This window comes from Oreochromis niloticus, linkage group LG3 (assembly GCF_001858045.2).
Source record: "Oreochromis niloticus isolate F11D_XX linkage group LG3, O_niloticus_UMD_NMBU, whole genome shotgun sequence".
In the NCBI taxonomy this organism is placed as follows: domain Eukaryota; kingdom Metazoa; phylum Chordata; class Actinopteri; order Cichliformes; family Cichlidae; genus Oreochromis; species Oreochromis niloticus.
This window is the reverse complement of record NC_031967.2, coordinates 65,714,657-65,734,195: the sequence shown is the minus strand read 5'-3', so window position 1 is coordinate 65,734,195 and position 19,539 is coordinate 65,714,657. Positions and strand designations below refer to the sequence as shown.

The following is a 19,539-nucleotide window of genomic DNA, read 5'->3' as shown; positions in this document are numbered from 1 at the left end:
TGCAGTTTCACATTCAGTTGTTTTGGAGGTTTGTTGTTAACCTTCCTATTCACGGTTGTCCAGTCCTGTTTCCTCCTGTATACAGGGGTAGAAGAGCTTCTCTGCCTCGTAAGAAGTGAAGGCCAGTCGGTTTCAGAGATTTCAGCTCGCTGTGCTCTGCCTGTGATACGTCCTCCCCCTTCCAGGAGACATGATTTATGTCTTGGTTTTGCACCAAGACAGTCCAAAGGGGGATTATCGCTTGAGGATTTATAATAATGCACAGAGTCTACTTTCTTGGTCATGTTATCTGTGCTCCTTAGCTGTGTATTAGCTTGCTCATCGCCATTGCTTTGAATCAAAGGCAAGGTTGTTTCATTTCCACACAGTCCATTTACCTCCACGTTTACTTCTAAGCAATGAATTTTTGTCTCCAGTACTGCAATCTTCTGCAGGAGGCTGTGGTAGTCATCTGTGGAGAGGGAAGGCATCTTGTTGCTAGTTAGCCTAGCAGTTAGCACCTTTCCAGGCTATTGAGGCTGTTCGGTGTCCAGACGCTGTAATCAGGCTTCAGCTGTGTCTAGGCCACAGACACACAGAGCGCTGAGGATAAGGTAACTAGAAATGTTGCTGTTTCTGTAAAGAACACTTTAGTCTTAATGATCTATAAGTGTCCAGAAGCTCTCGCAGGTAAGCTCATACAGGAAAAAGGGAAAAAATCAGCATAAAAATCAATAAAAATCAATAAAAGAAGCAAAGCATTTGAAGAGCAAAGAGAGGAAGCGTCCACACTCACGAAAAGGGGCGGAGAATGTCCGTGCTGCTATATTTCACTATCAGGCTCTAAATGTACAAATGGATCTGAGAAGATTTCCAATCATGTTTCTACTAGATTTACAGTTTGTTTTCATGTCTTCTGACTCAGAAGGTGGAGCAGGTGGAGCTTAGAAGGAGTAAGTGCTAATAGAGAAGAAGAGTTGTGTTTTAATGAAGCTATTTAGTTAACCAATAATTGTATTGCACGCTGGCATTAAAAAATGTTTCATTTGACTGATTTAATTAATTTGTTTGTTTTTTCTTCCAGACTGAGTGGCTGTAACCTCTCAGAGAGAAGCTGTGGTGCTCTGTCCTCAGCTATCAACTCCCAGTCCTCTAGTCTGAAAGAGCTGGACCTGAGTAACAATGACCTGCGGGATTCAGGAGTGAAACTTCTGTCTGCTGCACTGCAGAGTCCACATTGTACACTGGAAACTCTCAGGTCAGGATCCAAACATCCCCACTGCTGATCATTAAATGATATTATTGTATAAACAACCAAGCTTTATAGAATTGGCAGGTGAACTTTTCTTTATCTTTGGATTGCTTAGGAGATTCTTAATTACTGTCTGAAGATTTTTTACAGTCACATATTTTGTTTTAATGGTAAAACAGAATTATTGTTAGGTCCAATGAGCAGGTAGCTGTGAGATTCATAATAATGAGGTGTATTTGTATTAAAGATGACTAAACTTGAACAGTAGCCGTGTGAGTTACTTTGTTTACTCATGTGTGCTGATGTTGTGAGTAATTTAAAGCTGAAGTAAACTTGTAATGAGTTTAATAGAGTTTCTGAAGTAAGTGTACTTGGAGATATGTATGTGTTTACTAAAGTCCAGGAGCAGGAGGCTGTGTGTAGCATAGAGGAACCCAGACCTCAGCTTTGTCTCCTGGGTTTCTGTTGCTGCTGTTACAGTTTCCTCTCATCGTTCCCTTCAACAGTCTCCTCATGGGTAACAAATCAAATTGTTACTGTATAGATTCACGTCTGAGTGTTGCCATGTGCTATTAAAACTAAACGCGATGTTTCATACACCCACGTGGTTCAGTCACACAGTAACTGATGGTAAATAATGTTTGTGTTGAACACATCGTACAGATGTGACATGAACAATAACACATTCATGAAATCCTTTTAGGAACACAAACACTATTGTAGCTTGAGAATATATTTGAATGTAGGATAATGTAGGGGATCATAAACAACAGTAATAACTAACCACCACCTCACCATTTGAGTTGGTAGCTGCATGTTGATTGATGAAGTCATTTTCTTCTTCCTCCATTTCTACCTTATTAACATCAGATTAAAAGCTGCACAGAGACAGGCACTGGACATGTTTAGCCTAGCTTAGCACAAGGACTGGACATGGGGGAAACGGCTCTCATCACTGGATCAAAACATGAAAACAAATCTGAAGTAAAGTTTTCTTGAAGTGAACTGTGGTGGTGCCCAATGTTCCCTCTAAGCTGCGCGCATGCGCAATTGCGCACTGCTGGCACGGTCTTTGCGCACAGAAAATCTGTGTTGCGCACAACAAAACAAATCAAATCTCAATTGAAATTAAAATTAATACTTTTACAATTCTGTTTTGCAGTGTTAGTCAGTAAGTGACTGGCTGCTCCCATATGGGATTAGAACGATGCCACATTATCCCATAGTCCAGCCAATGATGCAATTCACATTCGTATATACGCAGCTAATCAACGTGGTTGACAGGCTATGACAGCGTCCTTATGTGCCGACATCGGTGTTTTAGCTAGCAAAGCAACGTGGCTGATGTGGAGTGAAGCCACGTTAATGACAACGTGTCCAACCATTGGAGATGTGAGCAGGACAGACGGAACAACTGACGGAAAAAGTGTGGACTTTATACCAGTTTTTAAATTGTGTTGATAGGCCACGTAAAACCAGAGTTATGATAAAAATATGCACTGTTTGGTTTTCTTCCTGAATACTATCGTTGTTTATATTTACTGTGGTAAGAAACGATAAAAACTGCGTTTTACAAGGAAAACGCTCGAAAGCCTGTGAGCAAAAACAAAACCAAAAACCCCCACCTTTTCCTATTGGTGGAAAAATGTACCATGTTCAAGTTACTTTTACTTCCAATTGTGTTAACATACTACACAGGTCATGAACAAGATTTTTTTTACATTTTCATTGTAAGTGGGCTAAAGCAGTTAATTAAAAGTAGTCTAACATAAATGTAAATGTTGTAATTTGATTATTTTAATAAACCATGTAACTTGGATGGATTCGATGCTGGCGTGACCACAGTGCACACGTCTGCTGTTGCTCACAGTGGTCCAAAGGATCACTGAGGGAGTTTGTGTGTTCGCTCAGACACATGAAACATTAGAGGGAACATTGGCGGTGACTGACAGGGAAAAGGGGAATGATAAGACTTACTGTAAATATAATTATGTATGTATTGAAAAAGGAACAACTAAAATGTTCCAGCTGAAAAAATTAAATCAGTTTCAGTTTATGAGCTCTGTTTTTTTTCTTTACAGTTTCAACCTTTTATATTGAAATGAGCTGCTCATTCCTGTTTAGATGACCTGCATAAAACAATACAGAGCACATTGGGCTGAATATGGAAAGGAAGCATCACAGTACAGCTTCACTGAAGCCTTAAAGTCTCTGATATGAAATGAAGCAGCCAGAGCTTTTTCATGAGTGGAAATCCACTGTGATTGTGAGCTGCTGCTACAGCCTCCAGATTAGCCAGCAGCTCGTCCTGCTCAACATTTTCTCACCAACTTTAATGGAAGTGTGATGTTTTCAGCTGGAGTGATGGTCAGGGTGGCCTCCCTCTCCTCTTCTTCTCCTCTTCCTCTTTCATTTGTAAAGTCAGTTCTGCTGCTTTCATTCATGTGGAAGTCCTGTAGCGGAGTTTGGGAGAGACTAACAGCCTCAGCAGCAGAGGGGAGAAAGGCTGTAACACCACCACTTTACTCTGTTCTACCTGTCACATCATTTTATCAGGAAACATATATATGCTCATGTTTTTAGTATGTTTGGCTTGAAAAGCTAAAATATAAGAAGATCAAATGGTGTTCTTTATTATGGTGTTTGTTTGTTTCCTGTCTCTTTGTGATGTAGCATAACATGAGCAGCATGGAAGATGATAGGAAGACAGCATCTGCAGACTGTTCAAGTTTCTTTTAAGTGTTCTTTATTTTCTGGCGTCGCCTCTCAACAATTGTTTCACAAAACATAAGAACCTGTGAGTCAAAATCTCACCTGCTTTATATAGAATTACACTCACACCTGGATCTCATTAACCTCTACCATTGGGAAAACAGGGTAGACTAAATAACACAGTCTACACAAAGAAACAGGAATAAAATCATTTTCCCACTTAACAAACTCATTCACCCAACTAAACAGTTTGAAAAGTCAATCTCTTCACCTAATCTGACTCATGAGGTTATTTTAAATTAAATACACAATTTTACACAAAAGAAACAACCCTTCATTTGGTTACACCCAATTGAAACGATCAATGACATCATATCCTATAAAATCAGGAAGTACTGGGGCGGCCCTTCCCACATACCTGTTTTACACATAGGACCTGCTCAAAGGAACACACAATGGTAAGTATAACCAAACTACATAAACAAATGAAAGATTCAAATCAATTAATGATGAAGTGACATTTAGCTTTAAGTACATTTGCACAGATGAAATAAATATAACCAATGCTACCACAAACAGACCCGGGATAGTATGTAGAGCCAAGGTTACATGTGCTGTGTTTACATTAAAGCATTATGATAGACTATAGGATAACAAAACACAAAATAACAATATATGCAAGTGACAAATGGCAAATGAATTCTGTCCTAGCCACTTTGTCACACTCTTGTATGGAGCCCAGCTGTGCATGGCCCCTGGGCCTGTGGTCAGAGTGTGTGCTGGATAATCTGGCCCAGGATGAGGCCAAACTGACATGGGATGAAATGTCTGTCACATATTTGAGCCTAATTTACAACATCATCCATAAATATTGAATAATAACAATAATAATAAAGGGTCAGAAGATGACTTGTTGGAATGAAAATGAGCTTGTAGTTTGTCTGCTTTAATCATGTGACTGGAAAAAGGTGTTGTACTTCAAATATGTCCATTTCTTTCACATTTCACCTTTAAAAGTGAAGCCATGTGGTTCCTGGAAGGAAAAACACGACTTTTTCATGTTTTTATGATAAATGTACAACTTTAATGTGAAACATTCAGAGTTTTTTCTCTTGTTTGTTTGAAGCTGCTTCCTGTTGGCTTCAGCTGTTTGGAGTTTCCATTTTCTAAACTTCTACATTCTGAACTTTCTTCAGCTCTGAACAGATGATGAAACACTGAATGATTTCAAGCTCAAACTTTGTCTAATAAACTCACATCTTTCATTCTTTATACAGATTGAGGCGCTGTGGTTTGTCAGAGATCAGCTGTGATTATCTGGCAGCAGCGCTGAAGTCCAACCCCTCGTATCCCAGAGTGCTGGACCTGAGTGTAGACTACAACAACCTGCAGGATTCAGGAGTGAAGCAGCTGTGTGTTCTTCTGGGGAATCCACGATGTCGATTTGAAACTCTGAGGTCAGTCACCATGTTTTAGTTGTGCTGAGATGAATATGACGTGAAAGTTGTGCTGACACTATGGATCAGTAGGCCCGCAGACCTCTATACAGGAAGTCTTGTTCGGCTTTTTGTAGGACTTCTGATCCCTGATCCTCTGAGTCTTTCTCAGTAAATAATGCAGAGTTCTGAGCTGATGTGGGTGAGCGGACTCAGGCAGCCTGACAGATTTGATGTCCATGTCTTCCCTGATGGTCCTGATACACATAAACCTGAGTATCCTTGCAGGTCAGATCTTATCAGTCACACCTGTTAGTGCAGCTCTCCTCTAGATTGTAATGTGTTAAGGTTCAAATATTGGAGATGGATACAAGAGGAAAACCAAAATCACAACACTCGTCCGGCCGGGTGAAGTCAAATGATGATTTTAATGAACACACGTGTGGGAGATGAATACTGTACGCAGACAGCATCGATCTCGAAATGGTGGAGCATTGCTCAAACTCTTATAGCCTCTAGTGGCCCCCACCTAGTCATAAAAGCCTAAACATTCACATTCTTTCTCTCACACGGCGCCTAAGTTATGACCTCGGCTCCCTGTTTATCTGCTTCCAACAAGGTGGTGGGGGTAAAACTCCTGTGGAATGTGGTCTGTCTCCTCTGCTATCAGAACAGAAAGGCCCTGACTCTCTGCACACAATATTCTCTTCATGATTCAGCAGTATAGTGCATCATAAAACAATATCATCCATTCACAATAAATCAGCAGCCTAATGTAATACAAATCAGTTTACCAAATGTAACATGTATCATGTATCATAACAATGTATCACCTTCTTCTAATTCAGGAGAATAATGCAAACTAAAACTACATAATATTTTCACCATCGCCCCCAGTATCGGGGGCAAAAAGGAGGAGATCACGTTTAATCGGTTATAACGCTGGTTGAGAAATATAAATCCAGACATGTGTGGTATCCACAGAAACCTCAGAATCTCAGCTAAAATGTCATATAAACCATTTCTACAACCACCAAACACACCGAAAACAAGCCGCGATTAAACGAGCAGTTACGTAAATGCGCAGAAGTCCGCTAAACACACGAAATCGAACCAGAAATTCTTCAGACTTCATGTAACCAGTTAAAAATAGGCTGGTTAGCTTCCAGGGCTATCACTGACTCCACACACCAAGTTTAACCACGATCAGACCAAAATTCACTGAATTAGCCGCAAAAGAAGACCACAAAAACACACAGCGGCGCAAATGCGGTAAGACAGAAATTGGCTTACCGTCCCAATTTCCTCCGTTATTTTCGCCGGTAGCCGGTAGCCATGTGATAGCCGGTAATTACCATGCCAACCTAGCCGCATCAGAGCCGTTTTCGTCAACAACCTCCATTTTAGACCCACCTACAGACACGTGACTGGACAGACGCCACATGCAATAAATTTGGACACACGTGGGTTTTGGCATTACAACGTCTGATTGGTTGAAGTGACGTGAACGTGGCATCGTTACTCTGAATCTATTGGCTAAAACGATTAAAAAGAGGTGTCAATCATGCAAATTGACCAAAAGACCCCAAAGTTACAGCCCCTCAGAATTTAAAGGGCCAGAAACCAATGAAGCGCTCCATGCGCACGGCAGAAAAGGGCCACTAGCATGTAAATGTGTGGTTAATTCTTCAAAAATATATTTTTAAAAAAAGCATTTTTAGGCCTGTTAATAAAATTTATTAATTTCTGCTCTTTAATACCTAAAAAAATTAACTGGCATGGTGTCCAATTGTGTGCCAAAATTGGACATTTTTGTACAACGTCTGGATATTCATGTATTGACAGGGCTGTAGTTTTTCACTGTTTTACTTTAGAAACACAAATCTTTGCACAGATTATGCTTATATGTTGGTTACTGGATTTCTGGAACCAAATATGATCTGAGGCATATTTTTAAAAGGGTTATATGCTAAAATTTACAAAAAAAAATTAGGCGAGAATAAAATCTACTTACTTTTTCTGTGTTCCAGTCTCAGTAAGTTTGACACAGTAATATCTGCTTTAATATTTACACCTCTGATTAAATGTCCCAAGTATTAGCTTCATTTTGATACCAAGATTGTAAGGACAGAGTTTGTAATTGCAGAGAAAAAATCAATTTAATTTAGGCATTGCATTTTCGAGCAGGAAGCTCAGAAACCCCCTTGGGGCTTAAGAGGTTAATTAGGGGTATAACGTGGCATAAGGTAATATTATAATCCCACAAGTGCTTGTTAAACTAGGATGATTTTAGGAGCATGGACCGCAGACTCCAAGGGAATTTATGACTTGGAAAGACTAAACCAACCTATTAGAGGTGTTTGGACTAACATAGATAAATACTCAAATTTACATCTTTATTGTCTCACAAAGGGTTAAAAAGTGAATGTGCACAGAGAGGTTGGTGGTGAGATGGGCGTTTCCAGCACTGTAGATGTGTTCCAGCTCAGTGTTCATGGAAATAATCCGGAGAGCAGGATTCCTTGATTAATGTCACATCTTCTTAAAGTTATAATCCACAGGGAAAACTGTGAAACTGTCGATCTGATATCTACTCAGCCAATCAGGTGTTTACATGCCCTTCACTGATCTTCAGCCCCACCTTATTATCAGTTTCTCTCTCTTTCACATCTGAATTATCTTCACTTCACATTTCAGTCAGTTCAGATTTCATTAGCACGTTCACTTTAACATAATCCATTTTAATCCAAACACCTTTCTCTTTAAACTCTGTTTGTCAGTCACAGTATATCCAGTACAATCCTCTTTTTCACTGAGTCACACACATTCAGAGATCAGAGTGTCCTGTCTGTGCTCTCATTCACTCACACTCACTCTCATATGGCTGAAGTCTGTTTGTACAGAGGCTAACCTCAAGAAATCACATGATAGGGTGGGGCTAGGTTTCACAATGAGCTCTCCGCAACCTTGACTGATTGTGACCTACACCCATTTTCACACCTTGGCTCGTGTGATTAGGTAGAGGATCAACAGGGGGGTTCATGACCCCCTTGGCGGACTCTCCCACAGGGCTTAAATCTGGGACTCTCTACCATTTGACCCTAGAAATAAAGAAGCTTCTTGGATGAGAGGTGAAACGTCTTCAAGAAACTTAAAGAAGTCCAGATGCCTTTTTTTTTCTAAGCTCTTTAGATGACTGCGAACCTTCACAGACACCTCATCAGTGGGACTCTCAGAGCTAACAGCCGCTTTCCTAAAATAACAAAGCTCTTCATTGAAATCAATGATATCAAAGCTGGAATCAAATGAGTCCAAGTCTTCTGCTGATTCAGCATCACATTCATCTTTTGTCCTTGTTCTGCATCCCCACCATGGACTTCATTCCTTTCCAAGCCAGCCTTGAGTGTCCTTTATTCAGCTCATCCTCTGCTTTACTTTTAGACCTGATTTTAGCTGCTTTATCTCTCTTTCAACAAATTTCTGTGCCTCAATCTTTTTCTTATCTCCCTCATAACAAGACAGTTTCTTCTGACTGAGAAGATGTTTGAGTGATTTACTAATCCAGAGCTGATTTTTGGGGAAAATAGTTCCTGTTTTCAAAGTAATCCCCATTTTTCCCAGGAAGAAATGTAAGTAGAAATAAATGATCTAAGTGAGAACATGAGCCTTTAAAAAGCCTCTTCTGAGGCTGCTGCCAGTGGTCAAAGCCTCCAACAAAGCTCTGTAAGCAAATATGTGATCATAGCTTTAGTTTTTAAATGTTTATTCTAGTTAACACAGATCAGGTGGAACAACTCGAATAAAATATCAAAAATCTTAAGTGGTCATCGGTACTCAGTTTGTTCAATACTGAATACATTGGAGCACAAATTGTCCACATTTCTGAAATATTTCTGGGTGTAACTGTTACCAAAGTGCCATGTAGACCTGTCCTGTGGTTGTCATCTAAGTGATAATCATCAATTCTACTAAAACAAATACAAAATAAAGAAATTTGACACATTTTGTTGATATCAAAAGCACACTGAACAATTCAGTGTTGTTTTACTGCTGTTCTCTCTTCACTTCTTCTCCTCTGATTCTCTCCACATGTTGCTCTGCATAAGTGCTCAGTTTCCTGACAAAAACAAGATTAAATATAATAGTATCTCATTACACTTCAACATAAGTGTTTTATTTTTGTAATTGTTTATCTGTTATTTTTCAGACTGAGTCACTGTGACCTGTCAGAGAGAAGCTGTGAAGCTCTGTCCTCAGGTCTCAGCTCTCAGACCTCTAATCTGAGACAGCTGGACCTGAGTAACATTAACCTGAAGGATTCAGGCGTGAAGCTTCTGTCTGAAGGACTGAAGAGTCCACACTGTACACTGGAAACTCTCAGGTGAGATCAAGCATTTTTCTTTCATCAACTGACAGAATTAGCAGATTAATAATAAGGCAGTCCTCTAATAAGAGGAGATGTGGAGGTCTTCTCAAGTGCAACATACTCTTATGTTAACAAGACAGGAAGTATTTCCTGAGAACTGCTTCCTTTGTTATTGTCTAAGTAGAAACATGATGGTAAAACAGTGATGAGTTTGCAGAGGTGAATCCACAGCACACAACACAACAATGCTGCTGCGTGCTGAAAGCAGACTTCTCACAGATTCTGAGACTGCAGGTTTCATCACTGTCCAACCAAAATTCACTGAACCAGCAGTAAATGAACGTCCAAAACTACGCTTCATGTTTAAAAAAACATGATCAGGGGGATTTGTGTTTACATCTTTTTTGTGTAATCTGTTCACCTGCTGTTTGGTGGTTGTTGAGATGGTTTTGTAAACTTTTAGCTGAGATTCTGACATTTCTGTAGATACCACACATGTCTAATTACTTTGTATAGCATGAATGGCCATAACGAGGTTTTTAACAGTAAGAAAAGTTGTAAAACTTAAGAAAATATAGTTAAAAGTCCAAAACCTTCTACGTCTGGTCGCTTGTGGTAAGGAGCAGATCAAACGAGTAAAGAATTACGTTATAATTATAAATGGCTTCAACAGCACATTCAGGTCTGTGAGACTCATTCAGTCACTGAGCTGTGGCTCTGTGCTACATGCACATATTTCTGCATCTCTGCCATTCAGACACACTTTATATATAGTTTATTTTATGTAGTATTCAATACTGAACTGTACATTTAGCCTTTTTAAAGGCAGCAATTTTTATTCAGTGTTTTCATAAAAGCCTTATTTTTATCCATTTACTGCTATTAGAAAGAACACGTGAGGTTTAACACCTGGACGAGTTTGAAACCTTTTGTCCTCCACAATGGAAAATGGGTGGAAATAAAAATAGGTATCACTTTAGCCAGCTCCTACTTTTATCAGTTCTACTCTCAGCTTCTGCTATATATCTCCTATATAAATGTTGCACTCAGCTTTGTGGTCTCCAATATCACTGAAATGCAGCCAGATGCTGCTCATTTTGCCTTTTCACTCTTTCCTGACTAGGGATGGGTACCGGTGTCTGACATAAACGGTAGTAACCAGACCGAAAAGCAGCACACATTTCGGTGCTTTATTTCGGTGCTTATTTTTTCCTGAGCCAATTCTAGCCAATCATTTTACGTTTCCGAGGATAGTAGGCGGGGCCAGGTACGTACGTTCTTTTAGAGCAGAGCTACAGATTAAAAATGCCCAAGGCGAAGCGATCAAAAGCAGTGTTGCCAACTTAGCGACTTTGTCGCTATATTTTGCGAGTTTTCAGACCCCCTAGCGACTTTTTTAAGAAAAAAAGTCGCTAAAAAAAGACGTGAAAGCGCCTATCGCTTTTACTCTCAACAAGCAGCGGGTGCTGTAACGCAGTCAGTTCTTCTTTTACTCTTTTACTCTTATGCTGTTTTGTGGATCACAAGGTTTAAAACTACTTATAAACACACACACACACAAAGAAACTCCACCAGAGTGCCTATTTCGGGTCACTTTGCCGGTCCAAGCCCGGGTAAAGAAGCAGGGTTGGAATTGTGACATTAAAAAAAAACAATAATTGCTAAAAGAAATTTAATTTGTAGTTCTAAATAAACTCTAAATGCATTTAGGACATTTTTTACTCACTTTATGTCTCTTCCACGATGTTATTTCTCTCTCCAACAACATAGGTTACAATTATATTAGCACGACCAATTATGCAAATTAGGTGATGACGTCATTTAGCGACTTCTAGCGACTTTTAGGACAACCAATAGCGATTTTCCTTACTGAGGAGTTGGCAACACTGATCAAAAGTCTGGCTGTACTTCACAGCAAAAGATGCAAACTCAGCAGCCTGCAATAAGTGGTTTAAGCTGATACTGTGATACTGTCAAAGGAGGTAACACCTCAAATCTGATGAAACACCTGGCGACGCATAGCGTTTTTTTTTAAAGCCGAGAAATGCGCCGTGTTTGATAGCTTGCTGCGAGACCTCACACCGTGCACATCTACTGCGGGTGTGGTGCCTGTTATCGGACCCGGAGTTAGCAACATTCCCCAAAAACCCGAAGAGTAGAGTCCTGGCCCCTAGCCCTGCCAGTGTAGCAGAAAAGATGACGGATGATGATGCAGCAGCAGCCGTTCTCCTCTGCGTGAGTAGCTTCATGTTCGTGTGTAATTAATGTTGAGTAGGCTAACCACGTTATTACATCTGCGTCTTTCTAACAAGAGCATCAGACTCTCAGACTGGTTTTCGTTGTGGATGATGATGTATTCTCACACTGATCCTTCATGTTGATTCTGCCATCCACCCACTGCTCCTGGATTCCTCATCATCATCTCCATCGGCCCTCACAATACTCCACCTTCATCAGCTTCATGTTCAGGAGCCTGGATGGACAGTAATTCTTTCCATGGGTTATGGTGGGACATTGAGAGCTGAAGTCAAACAGCAGTGAGAAATGAAAGACTGATTCATTTCTATTTAGTCTTGTGATGTGCAGCTTTGTTCAGAGCATTAAGGCCCAGCAAAGATTACTGAGGTCATAGAGTCACTGATGAAACCTGTGTGCTTATAGAAACTGAAACCAGATGAACCAGAATAGAAGGACATTAAAATGAAGTGTCAGCTACACAAAGGCAAAGCTATTCAGTTGTTGCTGTGAGTTATTTAAATGGAGGATGGAGTCAGACTTTAAGCTGCTGGACTCAGTCACTATATTCTGTTCTCCTCATAGAACCTGGATACACAGACTCACCTGTGACACAGTGACACACAGTGTGGGCTACACACACATTAGAAAGTGGATCAGTCACACTTGTGAAATCATTTACATGTTACATGTTACAGCAACATTCAATCATGAGTTCAAAAGTAGTGTATTGTGTACTTGTTTTAATAGTACTGCAGTATGAGAAGTGCAACATTCAGTGTGTAGAAACAAATCAGGTGCTTTCTAACAGCAGTATTCCCTTTAACACAGTAGCAGTTCAAATATTTCTGTCAATCTGAGCTGAAACATGAATCTAATCTAATCAAATATCAAATCAAAGTTCTTTGCCAGGACGTTAACATTTAATCTAGTTTGTTCCAAACAAAGTTCCCCTCAGAGTCCAGAGCCACCATCATAACATTATAACAGGCACCTTTGATCAACAGCAAGTGAACATTTACAAATGTGTGTTTTCAGAACAGGAACCAGCAGAACTATTTGTCTGTTATCAGGCAGCAGCACAAACGCTCATCAGCTCATTTACTGTGCAGGACTTTGAGTGTGTGAAGTGTGTGTTTGTGCTGGATTTCCTTTGGAGAATCTCAGTCAGAAACAAGACAAAGAAAAACTCTTTCAGTCGTCCAGGTTGAGTTGACAACATGAACTGCATTTATCTTCCTCTGACTTGACATGTTCTTCCTCCTCTGCACCGAGCCAGCTGCTAAGACACAGAAGCTCATTGACATTTTCTGATGATAAAGAAACTCTCTTCTTCTGTACAATATGAGCAGCAACAGAGAACAACCTTTCACAGGTACAGATGTTGCAGCTGTGGCCAAGTACATGTGCTGCATGTTTGGAGCAGCACTCTAATGGACAGGCCTCTGTACTGATGGTGGGCTCTGCTCTGTATCCACCACACTGTTCTCAGCTGAGTCTTCCTCCTGTTCACACTCTGATGAAGCACCAATAGGGCCAACTTTTTCTCTGGTGGCTCGGATGTTGTTGCTTCCACAGGTTTCCCTCCAACAACCCTCTGTTCCTTCAGTAAGTTCAGTAAGATCTGGGTAAACACTTGAGCTCCTTGAATCTGGCTCCAGTGCAGCAGCAGTTTTCACATATACAATGTTGGCATTTTGCTTGCATGTCTCCAGGTCTGTTCTGAGTGTAGACTTGAATTTGACCACGTAGGCAGGGTCATCATCTGAGCTCTCCATCACCTGAGAGAGATGACAAAACACAGAATCACAGAGCATGAAACCAACTTTTCTCCTCCCAGAAGTTCAGTCACAGACCTGCAACAGAAACAAGAATCAAAAGATTCAAATGACGTAGAGCATTCATGTACTTATATACACAAACATGTCCTCTACATATTCATGCTGTATTTACACACACATACAGAGGCTGTTTGTCTCTCACACACAGACAGGACACTGAGAAATACATCATGTTAAATATACCTGCAGGGTTCCAGCCGTGCACTTTGTCCCCGTTAGCTGTGATTGCCATGGCAACCTTGGTGTTGTGCTCGATGCAGGGACGTGTTCAAAGACAGACGTCTGGCAGCAGCATCATATTTGATGCACTATCTGTACTGAGTGTGCTGACTTTATTTCAAATGTCCCACTGCTTGTTGATCCTAAGAACGTTCCTCAGACCGACTTCTTCAATCAACAGTGTGTAATGCATTTAAGTGATACCTCAGACTTGAAGTACTCCGGTGATAAAAAACTCAACTTCGCTTCCAGATAACTTTAGTTGTATCAACACTGCCTCCTGGAACAGTTTAAAATGAACATGTCAAAGATCTGTACCTGTCTCCATGTTTCTGACCCCGCCCCTTTCTTCCTGTCCTGGGTCATGTGAGCGCTGCAGTAGTATTAGGCCCACCCTCAATGCTCTCATTGGTTGAGACGCATAATGACGCCCATTTCAAGCCAGCACTGATCAACATCCCTCCTGTGACCCATGGCTTTTATATTCAGAGCCAGTGAGCACTTTCACAATAATCATGATTTTAAAAACTGTGATTAAAATAATTGTTGGTGTTAATCAGTTAATGAGTTAATGTGATAATAACAGGTTAAGTTGCCCTAATAATTAGACTTTGGTGTCAAACTGATGTGATCTCCATGTTTCCTTTGTTGGACTGTGGGCGAGTGTCAGAACTGAATGTACTGAGTAACATGTAATAATAATAATGGATTGGATTTATATAGCGCTTTTCAAGGCACCCAAAGCGCTTTGGGTGCCTTGTAGAGTTCAAATATGTGTCAGTTCCAGTTTTAGAGCTCTAAAGTGCAGCTATCATGTTAGGAATATGTTAGGAATAGACAGGAACACTGAGGTCAAATCTTTATTTTACCACTCGCTGCATTCTTGATGTTCATGAATTCAGCAGGTTCATGATTGTCTGCAGCATTAATCTCATATTTCCATCTAAAGTGTTGAATTTCTTGGCGGCGCGTGAACAACGCGAGGCTCAGTGTCTCTCCAGAATCTGCTATTTAGCGGTTTTTTATCTACTTTTAACCGGATTATTCGTCCAGAATTGCTGTGCGTTGCTGACCTACAGCAGACAAGAGCTTCTGGACATCTGGACTCATAACTCCAACAGTTTTATCGCCGATCTCCGACTCATCCCAGAGATCTCCAGAACACCGGAGGCTGCCCACTCTCCCCGGCCGGGCGGAAGTGCACGCAGACGGCGCCGAGATCGTAAACAAAGGCGAGGTAGGCGCGGAGGGCTACGGGCTAAGCTAAAGCTAACACCACACCGGCTGCCTTTACCCAGTATTTTCCTCGCCAATGTCCGTTCTCTGGCAAACAAAATGGATGAGATACGGCTCTCCATCACTAACAACAGACGGATTATGGACTCAAATGTCATGTTTTTCACCGAAACATGGTTGAACAACAGCTGCCCGGACAATGCTATCGAGTTAGCAGGACGCCACACACACCGAGCCAACAGGCTAGCAGATGACTCCGGCAAGACCAGAGGTGGAGGTTTGTGCATTTATATTAACAATGCTTGGTGCATGAACTCCACTACTACTGAGAGTCACTGCTCACCTAATGCGGAGTTTTTAATGGTCAAATGCAGACCTTATTATCTCCCCAGAGAACTCACTTCGATCATACTCACTGCCGTGTATATACCCCCTGACGCTAATGCTAGGTTGGCCATGAAAGAACTTTCTGCAGCCATTAACAAACACCAGAATAAACACCCTGAGGCTGCTTTTATTGTTGCTGGCGACTTCAACCACACCAACTTAAAGACAGTCCTCCCCAGATTCCACCAACATGTCTCCTGCCACACCAGAGGAGACAAGACTTTAGACCATGTGTATTCCAACCTGGCTGGAGCCTACAAAGCCACACCCCTCCCCCACATTGGACAATCGGACCATCTCTCCCTGTTCCTCACACCTCGGTATTCACCACTCATCCAACGTGTGAAACCTGCTGTGAGGACAATTAAAGTGTGGCCAGAGGGGACAGACGCAGTGCTCCAGGACAGATTTAAAAACACAGACTGGAATATGTTCACCCACACAGACCTGGACCAGTACGCCTCATCTGTACTGGATTACATCTCCAAAACCACAAACAGTGTCACCACCCAGAAACGGATCACCATGTACCCCAACCAGAAGCCTTGGATGAACCGGGATGTTCGTCTCCTCCTGAAGGCCCGCAACACCGCCTTTAGGTCAGGAGATGCACACGCCTACAGTACAGCCAGGGCTAATCTAAAGAAGGGCATCAAAAAAGCCAAACACCATTACAAAAAGAAGGTAGAAGAACACTTCTCCAACTCCAACCCCCGACGCATGTGGCAAGGACTCCAGACCATCACAGACTACAGGACCACCAAACCCTCCCCCGCATCCTCTGATGTCTCCTTCCTCAACGAGCTCAACAACTTTTATGCTCGTTTTGAGCGAGGGAACCTCACAACCACAACCAAAGCAGATGTGACGCCAGACCACCAACCTCTGACTCTCTCCCCCACCGATGTAGGAGCGGTGCTGAGCAGGATCAATGTCCACAAGGCTGCAGGTCCTGATGGTATCCCCGGGCGTGTTCTCAGAGCGTGTTCTGGGGAGCTTGCAGGAGTGCTGACAGACATATTCAACCTGTCCTTGGCCCACGCTGTGGTACCGGCCTGCTTCAAATCCACCTCCATCGTCCCGATACCCAAAAACTCCAACCCATCTTGCCTCAATGACTACCGCCCAGTAGCACTCACCCCCATCATCACTAAGTGCTTAGAGCAGCTGGTCCTAGCACACTTCAAATCCTGTCTCCCCCCCACCCTGGACCCCCACCAATTCGCATACCGCCAGAACAGGAGCACTGAGGATGCAGTCTCCATCGCACTGCACTCTGTCCTCTCACACCTGGACAACAACAACACCTACGCCAGAATGCTGTTTATAGACTTCAGTTCAGCGTTCAATACAATCCACCCCTCACAACTCATCAGGAAACTGACAGACCTGGGCATCAGTTCCCTCATCTGCAAATGGTTACTGGACTTCCTGACCAACCGCCCCCAACATGTCCGGCTGGATAACCACTGCTCATCTACCATCACAATGAACACCGGTGTACCACAAGGCTGTGTGATGAGCCCTTTCCTCTACTCCCTCTTCACCCACGACTGCAGACCTGCTGATGGTTCCAACACCATCATTAAGTTTGCAGATGACACCACGGTGATTGGCCTCATCAGTGACAACGATGAGGCCGCCTACAGGGAGGAGGTGGATCGTCTGGCTGAGTGGTGTGACACAAACAACCTGCTGCTTAACACCGAGAAGACCAAGGAGCTCATCGTGGACTACAGGAGGAATGCTGACCCACATCCACCCATCCACATTAAGGGGACGGCTGTGGAGCGTGTGAGCAGCTTCAAGTTCCTGGGAGTCCACATCTCCGAGGATCTCACCTGGACGACCAACTGCTCCAAGCTGGTCAAGAAGGCTCACCAGCGCCTCTTCTTCTTGAGGACTCTGAGGAAGAACCACCTGTCCTCAGACATCCTGGTGAACTTCTATCGCTGCACCATCGAGAGCATCCTGACCAACTGTATAACAGTCTGGTACGGGAACTGCTCTGCCTCGGACCGGAAGGCGTTGCAGAGGGTCGTGAAAACTGCCCAGCGCATCGCCGGAGCACCACTTCCTGCCATAAAGGACATCTACAGGAAGCGGTGTCTGAAAAGGGCTGGGAAAATCATCAGAGACCCCAGTCACCCATCACATGGACTCTTCACCCTCCTGCCCTCTGGGAGGCGCTACAGGAGCTTCTGGACTAAGACCACCAGGTACCGGAACAGCTTCTTCCCCACAGCTGTCAGACTCCTGAACTCTGCCTCCTGACATCTGACCCACGTTAACACATGGACTGAACATACACACACACACAATGGACAACCGTACCCTCAAACACACAATAATAACATGGACTGAACCACCACTCACAACCACTAGCACTTTATATAGCCTCTGTAGAAATTATCCACACCCTCACTTATCTTAACTGCACTACTGTATAGCTCTGTGTAAATAATCATTCTGTACATACAATAATTTTTAATCCTACAACTGTTTACAACTTGCATAGTTCCCATTTCTGTATAACTGTATAACTCAGATTTCTGTAAAGTTATTTATTTCATATTCTGTAGTTTTTCATATTTATATCCTGTTCATATCCTGTACATAGCTTGTACTCACTACAGCCTGTACATACTTATAGTTATAGAATATTCACAACATACTTCATACCGTGTACATTATAACATACCATAATAGACCCATTTCTGTAATATACTTACATATCTATATTATTGCTAATATATATTGTAATATATCTATATCACTAAAGCACTTCTGGATGGATGCAAACTGCATTTCGTTGCCCTGTACCTGTGACATGTGCAATGACAATAAAGTTGAATTCTATTCTATTCTATTCTGAATTTGACTGTTAGATGTTCTTTATGATCTCTGGCACCAGTTCATGTGTAGGCCGAGCTCAGTCCATCCATTTAGTGAAATGATGTTTAAAGGTCTCCTTGTTCTGTGAGCGTGCACAGATCCTGAAGCAGAAAGCCTGGGTTAACAGAGAAATGATCATCACTGTGATGATGCTCATCATCAGTGACTGGGATCTGAGGTTTTGTCAAAGCAGCAAAGAAAGCCTGGCTATGTTGGACTTGCTGTGGAAGCAGCTCCCAGTTTGAGTTCAGGAGACAGACACCCTCTCTACTTTGAAGATCAGCTTCAAACTTTCCTTTTTGATAAAGCTTATAGTTAGAGCTGGATCAGGTGACCCTGAACCATCCCTTAGTTATTCTGGAATAGAGATGGATAACAGACTGATTGTTGTTTTGTGTGTCTGCAGTCTGTCAGGCTGTCTGATCACAGAGGAAGGCTGTACTTCTCTGGCCTCAGCTCTGAGCTCCAACCCCTCCCATCTGAGAGAGCTGGACCTGAGCTACAATCATCCAGGAGACTCAGGAATGAAGCTGCTGTCGTCTGGACTGAAGGATCCAGGCTGGAGACTGGACACTCTCAGGTATGGAGACAATGTCTGATAGAGGAGGAAGAGCTGGAAACATTTCCTGTGTCCTTCACTCACTTCCTGTTTGTTTCCTGCAGATGAGACATGAACAGTCACACATGCAGGAAAATTTCCAGGGACAGACACACTAGTCTAACTGGATAGTACATGGATATTTATGTAGGGGGTCTCCAAGGAGTCTGTTTGCAGGAATATTAATGATAACTGATAAGTCATGTTGAGAGTTTCAGTAAAAGTAGACGTACAGTCAGGTCCATAAGTATTTGGACAGAGAATACATTTTGTGACTTTAGATACACTTTATTAGGTCACAGGTGTCCATGAGATAGTGGCCACTGTGTACCTAATAAAATGTCAGCCATGTGTATGTTTCCCATGCTGTATGTCCACAGTCA

The 19,539-nt window shown here is 42.2% G+C and overlaps 1 protein-coding gene across 1 annotated transcript; it reads left to right on the top strand.

Annotated features, from left to right (window-relative positions):
- Positions 1-638: 638 nt before the first annotated feature.
- Positions 639-19,124, top strand: LOC102079486 (ribonuclease inhibitor-like; the record flags this gene model as incomplete). Its single annotated transcript, XM_025905197.1, has 4 exons — positions 639-669; positions 9,063-9,102; positions 9,587-9,760; positions 18,965-19,124. Coding segments are annotated over exons 1-4 (405 nt in total), but the record flags the coding sequence as incomplete, so codon positions are not given.
- Positions 19,125-19,539: the final 415 nt, after the last annotated feature.